Genomic DNA, 14,852 nt, shown 5'->3' with positions numbered 1-14,852 from the left:
TAGTGAAAGAAGCCAGCAGGCTGGTTCTTCTGCCTCTTCGGTTTTTCTGAAACTGCTACAGTTTAGGCTACTGGCTTCATCGTTCTCCCTGGACGTCCATTGATTTTGTTTGTGCTGTTGGAGAATTGCTTCCATGCCTCCGGGAGTTATGTGTGCAATCGGGAGCTGGAAAGGGCAGGTCTCCTTGTTCCTGCTGGGAGACCAGGAGCCCAACAAACCATTATTGCAATGACAGCCATTACAAAGCTGGGAAGCAGGGGGATCATCTCAGAAACCCCTCGCAGCTTTCCCCAGAGACCCTGCAGGTGGTGGGCAGACAGGACCCTGCAGCAGTGGGATGTGCACACCTCCTTTGAGACTTGGTGTGGGCTTGCCTGGACAGCGAGCTCATCTAGACTGGCCTGGAAGAATCCCTGAGGGGCTGGCCTCCTTAAAGGCACCCACATCTCAGCCAGGCCCATGAGTGTAGACGGAAGGAGTCGGGGTCCCCCCAGCCCTTTCTCTCCAGTTGAGTGAGGGACAGGTTGGAAGGGGGTGGTGAGGACTGTGCTGGAGGCGGTGGTGCACACAGTGGTGCCGTCATTGGAAGGTAGATTTGGTGACACTGGCTGTAGGCATCCTGGTGGCCTTTGGACAGGTGATCTCAGCCCATCAGCTGTTCCACGGGAGAAAGAGGTGGCCCTCGGGGTAGTCCTCCTCTCTCCTGTGAGATGGAAGCACTCAACAGTGGGTTGTGTTGTGTTTAGTGTAGGGTGTGACTGAAAGAGGCACAAAACTAACCGCCCCTGTCCGGGGATAGTGACTGACAAGTTGCATAGGAGCTCTGACGGAGAAGGCCAACACAGTGGCCCTCTGCGACAGGGAACTACCCCGCATTTCTAAAGTAGTGATCTTTATGGGCGCAGACTGCCAACATAGTTACTCTGTGGAGCAGCTGGTGGGTTTGAACCGCCCACCTTTGAGTTAGCAGCTGAGCGGCGGAATCACTGATCCGTCAGGGCACCTACGGAGAAGACCTCAAGTCACTGCCCTCTGGTGCATTCTGAGCTGGAGCGACCCCAGGGGACTGAGTAGAACTGCCCCTGAGGGTTCCCAAGGCTATCGACGTTAGGGGAGCAGACAGCTTCATCTTTCTGCCCTGGAGCACCCGGTGGTTTGAACGACCTCGCGGTTTGCAGTTCTGCAAAGAGTGGGGTGATGTGATTAAGGAGAATAACAGGAAGTCTTCAGAGACAAGATTCTCTGAAGAAAAGACATTTATGCTGCCAGGACCTGTGGATGGACAGGAAAAGTGGGTGGGTGGGGTAGGGGATACCGCAGGCCAAGTCTGAGGCAGGATCGCACGTGGGGACAAGTGTGGCAGGAAGCAGGACTCGGCAGGACAATGGGGGCTGGGGGGAGGGGGTGGGTGCTAAATGTGGGTTTGAGATCAGGGCACTCTAGGCCTGGCCTGCAGTGGTGTAGACCACACTGCTGATGGCCCCGATGGTCCCTTGGCCCTCGTGGGTGACTGAGCTGCTAGGGTACACATTGCTGACCCACTGTCCCATGATCAGTGAGACCCAGGTGGTGAGCAGGACTTACTCTCCCGACCCAGGCTCAGACAACGGACACGGTGGCATCAGGAGTTCTCCACCCTCAAACAGCTGCTGCTGACAACGCTCAGCATGTGGTGTGGCAGCAAGACCAGCAGGTGGCAGCATGGAAATGGCTCTGGAAGCCCGAGTTCTGTGGGAAATGTTGGGAAAATGCCACCCAAAGGTGACAGCAAGATGACCTGTCATCTCAGGCCGGCCCTGGATGAAGAAACGTTCACTCTAGCCCTCTGATTGTAAATGTGGCCAGTGTGCCAACCTGGTTCTCCTGCCCAGCCAACCACCCTCTGCTTCTCCCGAAAGAGGCATGAGGAGAGAGTAGCACTGGGTGCTTCTGTGTCCTGCCCTGCCTTCTGGGGCCCAGTGTCCCCTTCGCGGGAGTTCCTCCTGGTTTGCAGGACTGATTGCAGACCAGAGTTCAAGATGCTGTTTGACTCTGGTGGAACGTGCTGACTTCGATTCAGAAATACTTGAATGTAGAATGCTTTTGTCTTGACATCCTTTCTTGCCTCATCCTGGGGACTCTATTGTCCCTCTCGATCATTCGTGCATTCAAGCAAAGAGGACCTGAAGCACGTGCTAATGAAGATCAAAGACTGCAAGCATTAAAGGTGGATTGCATCTCAACACGAAGAAAGCAAACACCTTCACAGGGGACCAGGATGAGAGCGACACTGAAGGTTTCACTTACGTGGATCCAGGCAGTGCCCAGGGGAGTAACACCAAGAAACCAACAGACAGACTGCGTGGGCAAAACCGCTGCCCACGACCCCTCCGAACCGCTAAAAAGCCAAGATGCCACCTTGAAGACCAAGGTCCTTCTGACCCAAGTCACGGTATTTTCAGTCACCTCATATGCTTGCCAAAGCTGGACAGTGGATCAGGGAGCCCCAAGAAAAATCGATGCCTTTGAGTGATGGTGCCGATCAAGAGTGTTGTATGTGCCACGCGCTTCCAGAACTAACGAATCCGTTTCAGAAGAAATAGAGGAAGAATACTCTAAGAAGAGAGCATGGTGAGACTCTCACACATCCTTTGGGCATGTTACCAGAAGACCAGTCCCTGGGGAAGGGCATCGTGCTTGGTGCGGAAACAGAAGGTCGGTGACAGAGAGGCAGCCCCTCAATGAGATGGAGTTACACCTGGCGGTGACAGTGGTCTCCGCGTGGGAGCAGGTGTGAAGGTGGCGCGGAACAGGGCAGAACGTCCCTCTGCTGTACACAGGCTTGCTTTGGAACCAACGTCACAGCGCCTGACAAACAAGCAAACAGAGACCAAGGCCCTTCATAGCAGAAAACTGGCAACGCCACTGTTCCTGTTGGTTCCCCATCGTGAACAGCCCCCATCTCTGTGCTGGAGGCTCACTGAGTCTCCATTCCCCTGACCGCCAGTTGAGTTGGCCAGCTCACAGTGACTCTTTAGCTCAGAGCAGAACTGGCCCTGCGGGTTTCCGAGACTGAATTTTTCTAGGAGTACAAAGTTTCATCTTTCTTCCATGGAGCAGGTGGTCGTTTCGAACTGCCGACCTTGTGGTGTGCAGCCCGACCTTGGGGGTGTACTGGGCTACGAGGCGAGCAGTCCCTCTGTGGGAGAAAGATGAGACTTCCCCCTCCGGTGAAGATTGGCCGTCTCGGAAACCCACAGGGGTGGTTCTGCAGTGTCCTGTAGAGTTGCTAAGGGGCCGTTTTGTCATTGTCCTTTCTGACATCCGTCCATAGTCTGCCCTTCCTTCCTCCTCTGTGGTGGTGAGCAGTCCACGGAGGAGGGGGAAGCACCCGTTTAGGAATGCCAGAGGAGACAGGAGCATCCGGCTCGGACCCCAGCCCTGCACTCGGAGGCTGGGCTTGGGCACCGAAGTAGCCTCGCCACCCTGCTGGTCATTCTCTTCTGCTGTTTCGGGGACCAGGACATGAGCCACTGTGCCTGAACCCTGGCAGACATGCTGTGATGCCTGGTAAAGACGCATCTCTGCCTCTTCCTGATAAGCGCCTCCTTGTGTCAATCCAAAGGGGAGAGAGCGGGGCCTCATCCTCTCACTTCTTACTCGGACTTCCTGCTGTTGCTGCTGCTGAATTTAGGCACCGAACAGAGAACCCGTCCACAGGCTGATTCTGCAGCGGATAGGGGTCCTCAGTGGTTCCCCACACCCCCACCCCGTGTAGTGAGTCCCCCCTCTCTCTGTGTCTTCACTGTGGGGACGGGAGGCCAGTTTGCTCATCATCACAGTGAGGTTGTATCGCTCTAGAGCTCCGGGGTCCCTGGGCTGTGCTTCCCATCAGGCACTGCCCAGAGGGGCGGCACCAAAGGAAACCCAGTGCTGCCATCATGGCAGTTCCAAGACCGGTGATCCTGGTCTCTGAGACTCTTCGATCTTTACGGAGGGCAACGGCCTCACCTGCCTTCCGCGGAGTAGCTGGTGGGTTCAGACGTTTGATCCCCGGTGCCAGCAGGGCTTCGTCAATACTAGTAGAACGCGTACTGATTCAGAACTCTCGTCTTGAAGTGAAAAGGTTGGGCCAATCGCCTTCCCCCCTCCCCAGCGTTGGTGTATCTTTGCATTACAAAGAGGCAACGTTTTTCATAGAGCCTGCACGCAAGCCAGGGGCTCTGTCCCTGTGCACACATGAGGCATCTTTCCCAGAAAAGCGCAGCTCAGTGCCTGGTGAGCGTGTGCAGGCTTTCCTTTGGTCCCTCATCCAGCAAGAGGGCTGAGTGCAGACTCCGTGCCGAGTGCTGTGTTAGAACTGGGGGCTCAGGCTGCTCACGCATTGCCCTGCAAGGGAGCCTGGAAACGGGGCTCACACGCTAACTGCGGGGCGAGGGGACGTAGTGGCCTGAGGGGAAAGCGCAGCAATGCCTCCGGGGCTTCCTCTGCTGCACACAAGGGCAAGCAAGCCGTGTTCTCCCTGAGAGGCAGGCTCGCCGGGGATTTGGTGACAGGCGAGCACTGTGACGCTCTCTCTGCCTCCGTCCCCAGGTGCTCCTGTGGTGCTCCTGTGCGTGATGCTCCCAGCTCCGGGTCCTCCGGGTGACTCGGTCCGCCGCATGGGGTGGGGCTGGGCGTGCACCTCCTGTTCAGGGCATACCCAGAGCAAGAGCTGTTGCCCCGCCTGCAGTCCGTCCGTCCGTCTCTCCTTGCCACGTCCATGTTCCGATGCAGAGTCCGGGGTGGGGGCTGGGGGCGGGGGCCACAGTCCCTGGGACCCTCGTGCCCCCTTTTCTGCTGAGCTGAGCCCTCCTACGTTTTGCTGTCCTGACAGTAGCATCAGGCCTGGCTCTCTCTCCCCTCTGCCTGAAGTCAGTCTCATTTCTAAAGCCCCCATCGGTGACTCCCCTGTCATCAGCCTGGTGTGTGGCTCATGACGCCAAGTTCTCAGGGGTGTTGGGGGTGCTATCATTTGTTTTAGTGGCTGCCCTCTGGATTCACAGACGCACGCACACAGAGACAGACCCGCGCACACACACACGCAGTCATCCACACAGATACACGTGCACACATGAGGCATCTGCGCACACACAGATACACATGTACAGACACATGTACATGCACACAAAGATACACATGCACACAGATACACGTGCACATAAATAGACGTGTACAAACACAGATACATGTGTATAAACAGAGATACACATGCACACACAGATACACATATACAGACACATGTACATGCACACAAAGATACACATACACACACACATGCACACACAGATACACATATACAGACACATGTACATGCACACAAAGATACACATACACACACATGCACACAGATACACGTGCACATAAATAGACGTGTACAAACACAGATACATGTGTATAAACACAAAGATACACATGCACACACAGAGACACATGCATACACACACTCATACAAACACAGACACATACACATACACAAATGCGCACACAGACACATGCACACACAGATACACATGAACATGAACACATACATGTACACATGCAAATGCACGCATAGACACACAGACACACATGAACAAACAGATATACCACATGCACACACAGAGCGTTCTTCTCAGGATGCGTTTGAAAGTGGCAGACAATGGTCCCCAACGTGTGCCATTTAAAAGCTTTCCCTCCAGAGGCCAGGATTCTCCCGTTTTGCATGGATGCACATTTATTTTATGTGGACGAACCGTAAACTGGAAGATCTACAAATACGAAACTTGCCGGTCCATAACGCGCTGGTCCATACCGCACACAGTGGCTCGATGATGCTGAGGGCCTGCCAGGCAGCATGGCTCTTCCCCGGAAGTGAAGGTCTCCGCCCGGAATGAGAGCCCCTCCAGGCAGACTCCTGAGAGGGGGCTCCTGGCTAACTGGAGAAAGCACTGTGCCCTCCTCTCAGAGGGAAGGGCTTTGTTCCACTACTTGGCAAGCTTCGCCCATAGGGCCAGGGAAGCTGCTGTGTCTGAAGAGATATCAGAATCCCCCAGCCGGCCCCCCCACCCCGTGAAAGGTGGCCTCAAGCTCGGTCACAGAGTGTTTTCCTCTGTTGAGCTGTCCCCCAGAGGGGAGGGAGCCAATGGCTTTCCTGTATGTGCTTGCTGTTTAGAAAGCCAAGCTCGGCCCAGCTGGCAACAAAGTCATCAGCCCCGCAGAGGACAGGAAGCCTTCCAACAACCTCGACCGAGTGAAGCTCACGGACTTCAACTTCCTCATGGTCCTGGGCAAGGGAAGTTTCGGAAAGGTAAGGGGCGGCCATGTGTCTGAGGAGGGGCAGGGGGAGCAGAGTGGATGAGAGTGGAGATTGTCGGTCCGTTCGGTGCTCGCCGGTGGCTCTGTTTGGGTTTCCCTGCGTCTCCCACTTCATCTCATCAAAAACAATGTATCCAGTCCTGGGACCAGAAGAACTAGATGGTGCCCGGCCACCACTATCACGTGCTCCGAAAGGGATCCCATCAGTAGGCCCCGGACAGAGTGGGCGAGCAAGGTGGACCCAAACCCCAAAGAAGAAAGGAGACCAGGCTGACTGGTCAAATAGAGAACTGGGGGGACCCATAAGGCCACCTGACCTTTCAAACCTGGGCCTGAACTTACCCCCAGGGCCGAAGTTTCAGCCTAACAATAGACAGTGGTAGGGGAGTAAGTGCCCCTTAGGATAATCAGCCATTTGAGATCCAGGGGGCAGCATTTGCCCAGGACCCAGTTCAGAAGGGCTAGGTGAGAGGGAGTGAAGAGGGTGGCCCAGGGAGGGGCTGCGTTGGGGGCGGGTGGGGGGAGCGGGGAGACGTGGCAGGAACAAATGGAACAGATAACGCATCAACTGGTAACAGCAAAGCTGAGGATCCCTCCGTAAAGCTTGCCCTCATTTCGATGGAGAAGAAACCTCCGCTCACACCACAGGAGAAAGAGAAGGCCGTTCGCTTCTGTAAAGATTGACAGCCTTGGACCCAGCAGGGCAGCACTTCTCTGTCCTGCTGGGCTGCTAGACGTTAGAGTCGCCCGGATGGGAGCTGGCCTCTCTAATTGGGGGCCTTTAGATGGCAGGGATGTGCAGCATTTCGAGTTCACCCCATAAAGCAAAGGCTCGTGGGTCATTTCATAACCACAGGTATACAAATGCGCATTCAATGGGTCTCTCCCGGGCCCCACCCTCCCCCAGCCCTCCCACCCGGGCAGCCGTCTGTTCCCTGAGCTTCAGGCTGCTCTCGGTCTGTCCCCAGGTGATGCTGGCTGACCGGAAGGGCACGGAGGAGCTGTATGCCATCAAGATCCTGAAGAAGGACGTGGTGATCCAGGACGATGACGTCGAGTGCACCATGGTGGAGAAGCGTGTGCTGGCCCTGCTGGACAAGCCGCCCTTCCTGACGCAGCTGCACTCCTGCTTCCAGACTGTGGTGAGGACCCCGGGCCTCCCAGCTCGCCTCCAGCTGGGGGAACACTGGGGGACCAGGCACTGTCCGGGGAGCCAGCCCTGGTGGGGTCGTGGTTGTCAGCGGGGCTGCTAAACTGTGAGGCTGTCAGTTTGAAACCACCAGCCAGCTCCACAGAAGACAGAAAGGGCTTTCCCGGGAGACGTGAATGTTTTGAGATTTTTAATCATTTTATGGGAGATCTGTACAACTCTTATCACAATCCATACAAACATCCTTTGTGTCAAGATGTGAATGTTATATCAATAAAACTGTTCCTTAAAAAAAGAGAGAGAGAGAGAGAGTTACAGTCTCAAGAACGCACAGGGCTGTTTCTGCCCTGCCTGGCGGCGTCGCTGTGATGACAGCAAGTTTAGTGAGAGGCTCTTCTCTGAGACCCAACTACAAACATGACAGAACGGTCCAAATAAGACAGACAGCCGCCCTGTAAAGCGACGGCTTCCCAATCAGGCTCTATCCACTATCAACGAGCCGCAACCAGCAGGCTCCTTAAAATCAAAGATGGCGAGACTTCCGCTTCCCTCCCTGGGGCATGTTGGCAGGAAAGAGCAGCTCTGTGGGGAGGCCATCGTGCTTGGTAGAGGGTGAGTGCCGGGACAACCCCCAGGGAGATGGGTGGACATCATGGCATTGACATTAGCCTGGCTCTTTAAAACAGCCAGTCAGGCCACCACTCACTGCATTGTCAAGGTAGGAGACTGGATTGTCCAGGAGTGAGCCTGGAATTGCTGAATGGCGCGTAGCAGGCATTGGTACAGCGGGACCCGTGGCATATTTTGTATCATCAGTGAGGCCAGGGTGGAAAGAGCCCGAGTGGAAGACCATTTCCTGGCATGCGGAAATTAGATGAAGGTTGCACTTGAGTACCCATTAAAAGTATGAATGCCACTGCCATTGAGGTGCTGATTCTGACTGGCAGCCATCCTATGGGACAGGGTCGAGCAGCACCCAGGGTTTCTAAGGCTGTAGCTCTTTACAGGACAGGCAGCCCCATCTGTCCATGCAGAACGGCTGGTGCTGACCCTGAGAGTCAAGCCCAGCGTGGTCCGTTGGCGCACAGTGTCCCCACGCATTTACCTGTCACAGATGGCTGCTTCCAGCCCACAAAGACAGGGCAGGCGAGGGTGGGCCTGCGAAGCCTAAGACATTTCCTTTCTGGCCCTTGACAGAGGTTTGCTGGCTGACCCTGTCCTATAGTACAACTCAGCAGAGGGCGAGCCAGGCCCTAGGGCACGGACCCGTCAGCAGTGGGGACAAACCTGTGGCCTGCAGGGAAAAGAGACTTTAGCGCAGTCCATGGACACGCTTCCACCCCTCAGAGGCCGTCCTTTCTGAGACAGGCCTCAGAAACCGGGAACCACCAGGGTGCCTCAAAATGCTCGCAGGGGGCGGTGGGGCTGGGGTGGGGGAGAGAAAGCTATGCACTTTTCATTCCGTTTTCCCATAAGCTTCAAAGAAGCCCCGTCGTAATGGCAGCTACATAGCAGTGGTGGTTCAGTGCTCCACCCAAGAGACCTGGTTCAATTCCCAGCCAGTGCCCCTCACGCACAGCTGCCAGCCCTGTGTGTCAGCCGGAGGCTCCTGGGTGGCTGGGGTGCTCAACGGGTGCCAGCGGAGCTTCCGAGCTAAGACAGAGGAGGGAGAAAGGCCTGGTGACCTGCTTCCCCAAATGAGCCACTCAGAAACCCCACAGGCCACACTAGGCCAATCTGAAAGCCATCAGTCACGGTGTTGATGCAAGCTCCCAGGCCACATGTTGTCCCAGTGTGTCCAGGTGTGTGACCGAAGTTATCAACAGCAGCATGGTTACTGCTAGGGTCACGCGTAGTTCTCCACGTCCCCTTGGTGGGACAGTGATACTCTAGTTTCCCTTAATGCTTTGTGAGGCATGGTAGCCACCAGCTTGCTGCAGCCTGTCCAGTGTGGAGCTGCGGAGGTAGGTGACGACCACCAGGTGGCAGCCTCCTCCCAGCTGCTCCCCCCACTCTGACTCAGGCCCCTCCTGGGGACAAGGAGCAGTAAGCTAGGAAGGGAGCCAGGACCCTGCGCCCCCGTGACGTCCCCGAGGGCCACAGAGGACGGAAGTCAAGATGAAACTTGAATTGCTCTCAGGAGAGCCAGCGGCCAGCAGCAGCGTGGCCACATCCCCTCCCTGTGTGACGCTTTCACGTTGAAACGCCTCCACGAGAGGGTGAGGGTGTCTAGAAGGGAGCAGAGGTCGGCTTCCCCCTGGCTTGTTCTCTACCTAGTTGCTTTGCTGGTTGACCTGAATCGCCCCAGCTGTCCGAGCTGTGTGGTGCTGTGATCTATGCCCTTCCTGGGGGCTGGCTGTCCTTTAGCACACCGGGCACGGAGAACAAGCAACAGTGAGTGATATTGGGGCAGATCGTGGAAGCACCGAGAACGCTGGGCTCGCCTCCGGGTACCCTCGCAGGCAGACCGCCACTGTGGATAGCACTGTTCGTGTAGCATCCATGGCCCAGCGGCTGGTTCACTCTTCTGAGGCTGCTAATGATACGCTGGTGTCAGCCGCCCCCACCCCCGCCCCAACCCCTAACACTACAAACTGGTTTTATCCCCCCCGGGGGGCCTGTGGATTCTGTGTGCAGGAGAGAAGGGGCACACGCGTGTGCTAGAGCAGGAAGTGTGTGTAACCACTAGGGGGGCAGTGGCTCCATCCTTCCCAAGGCCTTCCTACCATCCGGTTTAGCACAGAATCCCTTGGGTGGGTTGGGGGAAAGAGGGGCCTATTAACGGCTCCACATTGCACCGGTTTTACTAATGAGCAAGAGAATCAGAGTCTAGAAAAGGGGTGCAACCTGCCCAGGAGCCCCCCCGCCCCCCCTCACACCCTGTCCCTTGGTCCCCAGGACCGGCTGTACTTCGTCATGGAATACGTCAATGGTGGAGATCTCATGTACCACATCCAGCAAGTCGGGAAATTTAAGGAGCCACAAGCAGTGTGAGTAGCAATCTTTTGATTGTTTAAAAGCCTCTTCACTTGGGTGACACAGACTCCCAACGGGAGTCCAGAGGAGGGACTCAGTAGGGGCAAGTGTGCACCCACAGCATCTTCATTTCCCTGACGGGGAGCCACAGTTCCAGGAGTAGACAGCCTCAGCTTTCTCCCAAGGAGCAGCTGGTGGGTTCGAACCACTGACCTTGTGGTTAGCAGCACAGTGAGAGGTTTTTAAATGCCTAGCATCCAGCAGTCCCTGGAGTCCCAGGAACCACAGGTGATGCCGGTGACAGGGATTCGGCTGGTGTTCCCATCAGCAGAGGCATCTACGGGATGTCTGGCCTGAGCAGTGGCTGCAGGGAGGACTCCTGTACTTCTGTTTATTTGTTGGTGTCCCCAAAGGCCTGCCCTTCTCGCATGGAGTTGTTAGTCGGGCAGGATTCGAGGGCTCAGATCACAAGGCACAGCTCAATTCCACAGCTCCCTGAGGAGCCCAGGGCAGCCCTGATGGCCGAGCGCAGCCCTGAGCTCTGTGACGGAGGCTGGTCCCGATCTCCTCTCCTCCTGTGTGCGTGGCAGGACAGCTTTGCTTTAAAACTTCCGGGAAGCTCACGGAAAGCATGTGGTAGTCACTGCCCCATCCTCCTTCCAGCCTCAGCAGGGCCCCTCCCTCCTGCTATGAGTTCAGTCTTTAATGTTGTGGGTTCTGTCTTCCATTCAGGGTTAGCCTGGCGTCTGGCTTTAACCATCCTGGGGGTGATCTTTGTTCAGGCACAAGCCTTGTGGCTTCTCAGACTTTGGGGGACTCCTGAGTGCTGGGCATTTTGAAACCTCACCCTGAGCTGCTGGCCTCGGGGTCAGCAGTTGGAACCTATCAGCTGCTCCATGGGAGAAAGATGAGGTTGTCCACTCCTGTGAAGGTTTCAGCCTCCGGACCCAGGTCACTCAGAGCTAGGAGTCAGAAACAACTGAACAGCAGTGGGTTTTGAGTTTGGCCAGCGTTGAATCCAAGTTTCTGAGAGGCCCCTATGGACAAATTCTTCTTAACTCTTGATAACCAGTGTGGATGACCGTTTGCAAAGCAGACCATCAGTCTTACATTCAACCATTCTTCCACTTTTTGTTTCAACTCATCCCATGCAGCTCCCTCAGCATCCCCTCAAGTCCCCACGTCCCCCCTGCGTTTCCCGTTTCCTTCCCTCCTTTTTTTCCAACCCTCTGACCTTTGTCCTGGGGTCAGAGGTTGATGGCTCTAACGTGCAGGGAGGAGTTCTGTTCCGGGATGAAAGGTGACTACGGGCCATCTCACCGCCATGGAATGGATTCCCACTCATTAGCGACCCTAGGCCTCATCCTGCAGATCCCACCCGTCTGTTGAAGCTCAAGTCCTGCCCTGACTTTCCCACCCACTCTCTCTAGGACCCTCTAACACAGCGGTTCTCAACCTGTGGGTCACGACCCCTCTGGGGGTCGAATGACCCTTTCGCAGGGCTTGCCCGTTTCATGACACTAGCAAAATGACCGTGATGAAGGAGCAACAAAAATAATTCTGTGGTTGCGGGGGTCACCACAACAGGAGGAGCTGTAGGAAAGGGTCACGGCACAAGGAGGGTTGAGAACCACCGCTCTGACAGAATCCTTTTCTGAGCCACCTGTGGACAGCTCTGACTCGAGGGGCTTGGCTGCTTGTCTTTTTCAGTGGGTTCATGGGAAAGGGCAAGCATGGGTGGCTGTGTCACTGAGGAGGGGTGAGCTCACCAGCTAAGGAGTGGCTTGGCACCCTATCTGCCAGGCGGTGGTGAAAGGCCCCACCCCTGGATGCAAAGAATCGTCTGGACGTAGAATAGCCTAGTAGACAGGCCCTCTGTCCAAGCTTGCACTAGGAGCAGTGGATCACCTGTCCACCTGCCCTAGACAGGCAGGACTTATTCCCGGGCCCGTCTCCCCACTTTCATCCGCTGCGTTAGCAGGTGTGTCACCATATGCTGGGGACGCTGGAGTCCTGAATTGGAGGAGAGGCGGCCAGGGAGTCAGAAGAATAAGTGTAGGGCAAGGCGGATCTCGGCTGCAGCGTTCCGAAGCCTCGGCTCGAGGGAGGAAGTACGGGGTGGGGGTGGGGGCCTCCGGGGAGCATGGGGGACACCCAAAACCCTGCCCATTCAGTGCCGTCCTTCATTGTTTCTTGCAGATTCTACGCAGCAGAGATTTCCATCGGCTTGTTCTTCCTTCATAGAAGAGGCATCATCTACAGGTGCGTGCTCTGATGCTCTTCTCCTCCGCGTCGCACGGGGGGTTCCATGGCCCTCTGGGGCCCCGGATTCTGTGGGGGTGACTTAAGATTCGGGGTTGGTGGCCTTTCTGTGCTGCCTTCAGGCCTCAGAGATGTCGCATCTCATTTCTGCTTCCTACCAGAAAACTGTGTTCTTCTCCCACTGGGAGCTCCTGCCTCCCTCTGCTGTAGGTGCTCAGCAGGAGAAGGGGAGAGGCAGTGGGGAGATGTCGGCTTCAGTTCTTCCGGCCCTCAGCAGTAGTGGAAGTCTGCTGCCTGAGCCAGGAGAATGGTCACCAGGATTAACTGGAGACTGCCGGATACAAATGGGGCCCTGTGCAGGATGCGGGGACCCATGCAGGATCCAGTGAAATGAGTGGTTGTAACACCCGGATCTGGGAAACCTCCCTGGGTGCCGGAACCCCCAGGCAGCCTATAAATACATCAAATGACAAGGGCGCCTCTCCTCCCACTGACAGCATTGGAATCTCTGGTGCGTCTCATGCAAGGCCAAGTTCGGGCGTCGATCCGTTCATCCAGCATGTGTTGATTATGTGCCATGTCCCGGGCATTGTGCCTCTGGAGATAGGAAAACACGGTCATTGGTGTTCCCTGTACTAGGGGCCCCTCGGGCAGAGAGCCAGTGTAACCCACGTGGGTCTCAGCCGCAATGTCTCGGGCAGGCCCTGAAACTGGCCTCTTCCCTGTAGGGATCTGAAATTGGATAACGTCATGCTGGATTCGGAAGGGCACATCAAGATTGCCGACTTCGGGATGTGTAAGGAGCACATGATGGATGGCGTCACCACCAGGACCTTCTGTGGGACCCCAGATTACATCGCCCCCGAGGTAAGGGGACCCCTGTTCTGCAGGCATGCACGGCTGCCCTCTCCAAAGTGCACTTGGAACCCACCCACGGGGCACACCACCGACGCTGACGCGTCTCTGCTCCGACGGGAGGGCCGCTGAGTCAGAGGCTGTGAGAATGGAAGGATCCACTGTCTCCAGGGTCTCTAGCTTTCCGTATAGGCACAAGGGTGCACCTCGAAATAAGCGACAGACGCAGGGAATCTTCCTTCACAAAATACAGCAACTGTGAAGCTGTTGCCTCTTGGCACCTCCTCCATGTAGGTCTAGACCAAATTTGCGGCCTGGCTTTCGAGTGGATTCCGACCCATAGCACCCTGATAGGGCTGCTAACCGCAAGGTCAGCGGTTCGAAACCACCAACCAAGGGAGAAAGACAGGACTTTCTCCTCCCATAAAGAGTGACAGTTTGAGCAACTCACATGGGGGCAGTCCTACCCCGTCCTGATGGGTCGCTGTGAGTCAGGATCTCCTCGATGGCAATTGAGTTGGGTTTTGTTCGGTTAGTTGCTTGGTTTTGAGGTCTGTACAGTTCCCAAACTGGTATTTCCATCTCTCTGACCTTTCCCCGAAGAACTCTGTTGGGCATCCTTAGGGGACTCTCTTTGTGTTTCTTTGAAATCGTGTTCTGGGAGTTTGGGGACCACGAAGAAGCCTGAAGGGGCGAGGTCAGGGCTGCAGGCAGGGTGGGGCCCAGTGCCTCAGTCAGATCCTCACAGGGCAGCCCTGACAGCGAATGAGCTGGCAGGTTGTCCCGATGGAGAACCAGCCCTCAGCACCACTTCCCCCGGCCTTCTCCCCGAGACCATTTTGGAACTTCTTTATAATAAGTCTGCTTGACCATCCTGTGTCCTTTAAGGAAATCTCTAAGGTGTGCTCCTTTGGAATAAGAATAATAAGAAGAAACAATGGCAACCTTCTGAGCTGACTTCTCTGCCTAGCATATGACCGAGCCAGCAGATCCCCAGAAAGACCTTTGTTTTCATTGGGCCTTATTTTGAAGCTCCCTAGGGATCTAAAGCAAGAGTGTTTCTGATGGCACTTGTCTGCCGCCACCCCCGATGGCAGACAGCTGTAACTGGTGGTGTTGGAATGACCCCTGAACCAGCACTGGAGCCCAAGTTGCAAGCCAGGTGGATGTGAACTGGTCGTATAGTAGATGTTGTGTTAGTCTGGGTAGATCAGGGAAACAAATCCACAGAAACAAATATGTGTAAGAGAGAGTTTTATATAAAGGGTAAGTGCACATCAAGAAAGCATCCCAC

The 14,852-nt window shown here is 55.6% G+C and overlaps 1 protein-coding gene across 1 annotated transcript in view; it reads left to right on the top strand.

Moving 5' to 3' along the window:
* The window catches only part of PRKCA (protein kinase C alpha), a 74,353-nt gene that overhangs the window by 24,887 nt on the left and 34,614 nt on the right, over positions 1-14,852 (top strand). Inside the window, exons 6-10 of the mRNA XM_013005838.2 lie at positions 6,173-6,307; positions 7,284-7,457; positions 10,364-10,455; positions 12,641-12,703; positions 13,432-13,570. Coding sequence (XP_012861292.2) covers positions 6,173-6,307; positions 7,284-7,457; positions 10,364-10,455; positions 12,641-12,703; positions 13,432-13,570 — 603 coding nt within the window. The remainder of the gene's footprint in view (positions 1-6,172; positions 6,308-7,283; positions 7,458-10,363; positions 10,456-12,640; positions 12,704-13,431; positions 13,571-14,852) is intronic.

Source organism: Echinops telfairi, unplaced genomic scaffold (genome assembly GCF_000313985.2).
Source record: "Echinops telfairi isolate 266 unplaced genomic scaffold, ASM31398v2 ScPeMD7_7458;HRSCAF=8496, whole genome shotgun sequence".
Lineage (NCBI taxonomy): Eukaryota > Metazoa > Chordata > Mammalia > Afrosoricida > Tenrecidae > Echinops > Echinops telfairi.
Note: the sequence above shows the minus strand (reverse complement) of the source record. Positions and strands in the feature narration are given on the sequence as shown.